General features: G+C 45.6%; 1 protein-coding gene across 11 annotated transcripts in view; it reads left to right on the forward strand.

Annotated features, from left to right (window-relative positions):
* Sorbs1 (sorbin and SH3 domain containing 1) overlaps positions 1-5269 on the forward strand; it is a 218000-nt gene extending 212731 nt beyond the window's left edge. For all 11 annotated transcript variants that reach the window (XM_050144574.1, XM_050144513.1, XM_050144530.1 and 8 more), the window contains 2 exons: positions 217-323; positions 2201-5269. In XM_050144574.1, the coding sequence (XP_050000531.1) occupies positions 217-323; positions 2201-2268 (175 nt within the window). In that variant the 3' untranslated portion in view covers positions 2269-5269. The remainder of the gene's footprint in view (positions 1-216; positions 324-2200) is intronic.
* Positions 5270-6000: the final 731 nt, after the last annotated feature.

Below are 6000 nucleotides of genomic sequence, written 5' to 3' on the forward strand. Positions count from 1 at the left end.
ATTAATCATTCGTGATATTCAATAACTCCCCACCCTTGTCAGTCTTCGTTTGTCAAGTGCTAAGCTGCTAGAGAAATAATCAGTACAGTGTTTTTATCATCCGACGGGAAACATTATATAAATGTCGGGTTCACAGTACTGGGATTTATAAATGGTTGTGAAATCCTGCCAGCAACCAAGCCGCTCACTGGTCCTCTTTCTGATTTGTCGCTGTAGCTACCAAGCACTGTATAGCTATGTGCCGCAGAATGATGATGAGTTGGAACTCCGAGATGGAGATATTGTTGACGTCATGGAAAAATGTGACGACGGATGGTTTGTTGGTAAGACCCCCGTCATTCTGTTTTCCCAGCGGTGTATGGAGGGAAGGGCGAGGGATGGTGGGACATGCCAGAAGCAGTCTTCTTAGCACAGAGCGCGATCTCTCAGCCCCTGCAGGAATGCTGGGCCTCTCATTCTCAGGGCGGTGTGAATGCTACTGACTGGAACCTGAAGCCCAGCTAGGCTGGTGTCTGTGACACAGGCTGCGGGTGTCAAATTCATCATTGCTATTTACTGGGTTCAGTTTGTATTTCTATTGTGTATATGTTTAGCATTCACAGACTGTATTTTTAAAGCTCTTAAGAAACAACATAAGAAACATCTGACTGAAACTAGGTCTCCACCATGAAGCACATGTGTATATGATCCTAACACCCTTTTATTTACTCTAGACTTTTAATAACTTGGCCAAAACCAATCAGCTCAAATAATAAAAAAGGGCATTAAGCTCAGTGGGGTAGAACATTTGCTCAAAGCATGGGGTCCCGGATTTGTTCCTTAGTACCACAGACCCCCCCCCACACACACACGGGTGGTGGGGGAGAGAACTATACAAGATTTACCTTCTCAGGAAAGGGAGAGAAAAGCCAACATCCATAGAGATTCCACTGCAAACCCAGTGTGCTTGCTACGCTTTCACTGCCTTCTCTCACAAGGACCCCTGCAAGACAAAAATTAGCCTCTCTTGACAAATTCAAAAAGTGAGTGGCAGGTTTCTCCAATAGCAAATGCCGGACCGCCCATTACTTCCCAGCATGCATCCTGTCTGTTGGGCTGTCGGTATAGCGGGAGCCACTGGTTCACTCTGGGCCTCAGTCTCCTCCTTTCTAACACCAGCCCTTGTCTGACTCTCTGGAAGAAGATTCCTAAAGCAGTGTTGGGACTGGAGTGGTCAGAACATGAAGCCCTAGGAAGACAGGTTGGAGGACAGGGAACCACTTCCTAGAGAGCACTTTGTCCTCCCAGAAGCCAGGCTTCCCTGTGGGGTTCTTTACAAAAGAGAGTCTTATCAGTTAGCCAGAGGCACATAACAGTTTCACAGTAGCAGTAGGCATGCCAAGTGTAAAATTTAAAATTTTTAGAGAGGTCACACTGAAAAAAATAAAGAGGAACACATAAAATTAGTTCTGATGTTTTATAAGCCTGAAGCATTCAGATATTATCTTTTGAACACATTAACAATGTTAGTGGTATATTTTATGTTGTTTTCATTCTAAGTCTTTGGAAACACAATCCTTAGTTACTGTGTGTGGATGTCCTACTAAAGAGTGAGGCTGAGGCAGGAGAATGTCATATTCTAGGCAAGTTTGAGCTGTACCACAAGTCTGTGTCTCCAAAAGTGTGTGGCGGGGGCAGGAGGGGGGCTGAGAGAAAGAGGGAGAAGTTGAGAATGGGGTTGCTGCTAAGTTCCTCTAGGAGTGCTTCCGTTTCCAACCATAGGGAAGGGACATCAGTTCTCCCATGAAGGCAGGCGCCCTGGTTGACGGGAATACATTGGGATGAATATCTTCCTTGCACAGCCGAGTAAACATTCAGCAGCCCAGCATTTCTAGTCAGTGAGGACAGAGTGCTGGGAAGACCAGTGGGGCTGGTGTGGGCATCAGTAGACCTGGGTTCAGATTCAGCCTCCAACATTGGTGAAGCCCAGGGACCTGAGAAGTATTTCTTACACTCTGGGTCCCTCCATCTAAAAAATGTATCTTGCTTGCCCCCTCTCCCCACTCTGCTTCCTCATTTTGTAGCCCAAACGATGTAGCTATGGAAACCACTGTGTGGGATTGTTACCCAGGGACCGTGCAGAATCTCCAGAATTCTCTCTGAACTCAGCATGTCTTCTCATGTTGCGTCTGTTTTTGTTTCCTTGTTATGTTTCTTGCAGGCACTTCAAGAAGGACGAGGCAGTTTGGTACTTTTCCGGGCAACTATGTAAAACCTTTATATCTGTAAGAAGACTGAAAATCACAGAGATTATTTTTCTCGGAGGATGAAGCATCATTCATGAACTGATCTCTTTATTTAAATATTGAGTCAGCAGGAAATTTAATGCAGTTGGTAAAGAATTCAAAGAGAGGAACGAAGAAGTGTGTTAAAAACCCACTGTGTATCAGGGCTTGACTGTGTGCTGAGGAAACTGGTATTTACGTGGCTGCTCTGGAAGCTGCTCCAGCCCCACTGTTCGGGTAATCTGATCTGGAGTAGTGTCCATGAGCAGCGTTAGCCAAAACAGTGCTTAGTCTTCGCCCAGTCCCATTTCCAAGGGGCCCCCTGGGGCAGATAGCTCAATTCCTAGCCATGTCCCACAGGCCTAGCCTGAGCATCACTGACCACGCCTGCCTCTATCCCTGGCTGTCACAGAGCCAGCAGAACCCCAGTGCTGCTGGAAGCCAGTCTGGGTTGCTGAGGTTCTCCTTCAGCACCACGACTTGATGAGGTCTAGGTAAAGAAATGGAGGCAGACCGGGTGCCCTGGCATTCAGTCAGCTGGGTGACACTGCTCTTGACTGCTCTGATATTCAGACAGAAAGCATGCCATATTTGTCTTGAGCTTGGGAGCAGGTGGCCAGGCAGATGGGTTACATTTGTGTTTCCACGTGACTGAGGCAGTCACCTTGCGGCTCTGGAGGTCACTCTGAGTATACTCCTTTCCTGGTCATCACCACTGGCTGGGCAGGTTGGCATGTGCCTTTCTTCTCTGGCTTAGTATGAGCTCGATACCCCTGAGCCCACAGAATCCAGACGGGGCTCTAGTAGTTCTCTTAGCATGTGTAGGAGGAAGCTGGCTGCGGGGCCACCACGCTAAGGCACCCTTAGCCCTGGAGGGATCCCGGCATTGCCCGTGGAGGGGTTCAAAGGCCACTCGGAATGTTGTCTCTCCCCATCCTTGTCCCCCTCCTCCACAGCACCCCAGGCCAGGGGGTCCTGATGCACATAGGGGAAACGTCCATTCAGAGCCGAAGTCATACATACACTGGGTATGAAGCTGCAGTTCCGCTCCTTCTGATGGCCACCAGGAGTCTGTCCTCTGTGGGTCCTGGCCGTGAAGAGGGGACCCCTAAGTGCTGTCACGACACTAATTGTTAAATCCCTAATTGACACAAAGCTAGGTATGGCCTGTTCCCAGAGCTCAACTTGCCAGGGGTTCAACTGAGTGGACGACATAGGAAAAGGAGCCCAATCTAGAGAGACTGTGATATGTGCAGAGGGTGTGAGAAGGGATGAGTTTCTCCTGGGGTGGGTACCCTAGAAAACATTGCCAGGTTTGCATCTCCCTCAGCTCACTGAGGATGCTGGGAGAACCTTTGTCTGAGGGTATTTATGTCTGGGGATACTTGGAATTTCCCCCAGACTCTCAGCCTCTTATTCTACCCCCAAATACATAGACAAGGTCACAGATAGCAGGAATTGTAGGTGATAGGGGTATATACTGGAACCCCTGGCTGTCTGCATGTAGTTGAGAATCATGCTAACCACTGTCCCAAAGTCTGGAGTCTTTACAGTTTTCAGTGGCTGTTCCAGATAGCCTAGGATCCCACTCACTTCCCCCCACCACCCATCAGCCACAGTTCTCCAAGGAGGCTCTCAGGAAAGACACTGCCTCTGATTGATTCACACTGAAAAATAAGTGGGTGATAGGAGGAATGTGTTACCTCCTTCAGGGGGCGTGGTTTTTCACTGACAGAGCAGAGCCTTTAATCCCAAGGGAGAAGGGTGTGGAACTGAGGGGGTAGAAGCTTCCTGGGGAGAAAAGCCCTGGTGACTCCATGACCTGTTGCTTTGGAAGCTTTGCTTCACTGGCCGGTAGCACTGCTTTCTTTTTCTTTCTTTGCCCCTCTCAAGGGAATATAGCAAAAAAAATATATATATATATAATAATAAAAATAAAATAAATAAACGCATATGTGCATTTTTTAACCTGTTTGGAATGTAGTCCTTGCTCTATCCTAGATGCCAATCATGAACAGTGCAATTGTATCTAAATTTCCTGAGGGGTGCTTTTTGATTAAGTGGGTAACTTCAAACACCCCTTTAAATACAGCTAGAAGAAAAAAAACCATTTTGTAAAAGCCACATTTGCATCCAATGCCAGCGTCACACAGATGATTTCCCAAAATCCAGGGATGCCCATGTTTAATAAAAATCTTTCCGGCTTCCTGTGTATGAGAAGAAATGAAAAGAGCGAAGGTTTCCAATTAATCCTTTGTCTTCAGACATTTAGTAATATAAAGTACCTATTTTTATGCTGAAATGTTTATACAGGTTTACTAACAGCAAGCGCAGCTAACTGGCGGCATGCCTCACAACACGGTTTTGATATATTAGCCATGCTTCCCAGGTAAATGCACGCCCCAAACTACTCACCTTTTGCAGTCTCTCTGGGATCAGTAAAAGAAAAAAACATGACGTTTGAGAAGTGGGACTGTAAATATGTAATGTATATTTAACTTTGTGTAGCCCATGTACCTACCTTGTATAGAAAATAATTTTTAAAACTTGAGCAGAAATGGAGTAAAATAAGGAAGTCATGAAGGGTTGGCTTTTTTTCCCCACTTTTATTTAAATGAAGGAATTTCAAATAATTCACCTGCAGACTTTTAGCACAAAAACTAGTCATTGGAAATTATTAACATATACAGTTGTTCTTTGGGGAAAAGATGACAACTATAAAATCATTTACAGTTTCGTTTTGCAGTTCTGTTTTTCTGCAGTAGTATTAAATCCTATTGCTGGAAAAGGTTACTACCAAAACAGAAGATTATATTCAGAAAACAGTAACTGACATATGTAACCTACTAAGGTGTTGCATCTAAATTCCACACCAAGCGCATGTACTATGCAGACACAGATTTTTCTGTTCATTTGTTTTTCTTTATTGCAGTGGATTGATTTGATAGACATGTTGAATTACTACTTTGCTGTACATATTATTTAATAAACTTTATTCAGAATTATGTGGCACCTTTGTGTTTTTGTCCTTCCTTGGTTCTTTCTCCCTGTGAGGGAGGCCCCACTGCTACTTCAGATTCTCGTGCCCGCCTCCCCGTTCTTAGTCCCTGACCGCCAGATTTCTTCTCCTCTTCTTACTTTTTCTCTGAAGCATAACTCTGATCATCGATACATTGATAAAAGTACGTTATTTGTTCTGATAACAATAATGACTCAAGACTGTGTCTTAAATGAAACCTTATGAAATATATATACATATATATATGTCTCAGTTTACTCCTCAAAACATGGGAAAATATGCTGTTTAGTTTTTGACTCTCAAGTGTAGCTGTGACTCTTCTGCTGTGCTGAGTTGCTTGGCTTTTCTCCCCACATCAAGTATATTAAAACACTCCACCCTACCCAAGTCCCCTTTCCCCTTCTGCGACCACCCCTGCAGCCACTCCACTCCACGACTGAGCTGCCACCTCACTCAGGCGGCGGCGTTCGTCCAGACCTCCTCTCCCTTGCCCTGACCTTTGCCTTCTCTAAGCAGTAGTTTGCAACTGCTAGACAGTGAGATGGGGCCTCAGCCAGGTCAGGAGAGGGTTGCTTTCTGGGTCTGCTGGTCTCCAGCCTGGTCCAGTTTCACAGGCACTGCTAACCTTCCTCTTGTACCTCTGTCTGTCTCTTCAAGCTCCATTTAGAGCCTGGCCACTTTTACTTTTGTAACCAAGCCATTTTCTCTTGCCCAGAC

This window comes from Alexandromys fortis, unplaced genomic scaffold, assembly GCF_014885135.2.
Source record: "Alexandromys fortis isolate MF-2015 unplaced genomic scaffold, M_Fortis_MF-2015_v1.1 scaffold_16, whole genome shotgun sequence".
Lineage (NCBI taxonomy): Eukaryota > Metazoa > Chordata > Mammalia > Rodentia > Cricetidae > Alexandromys > Alexandromys fortis.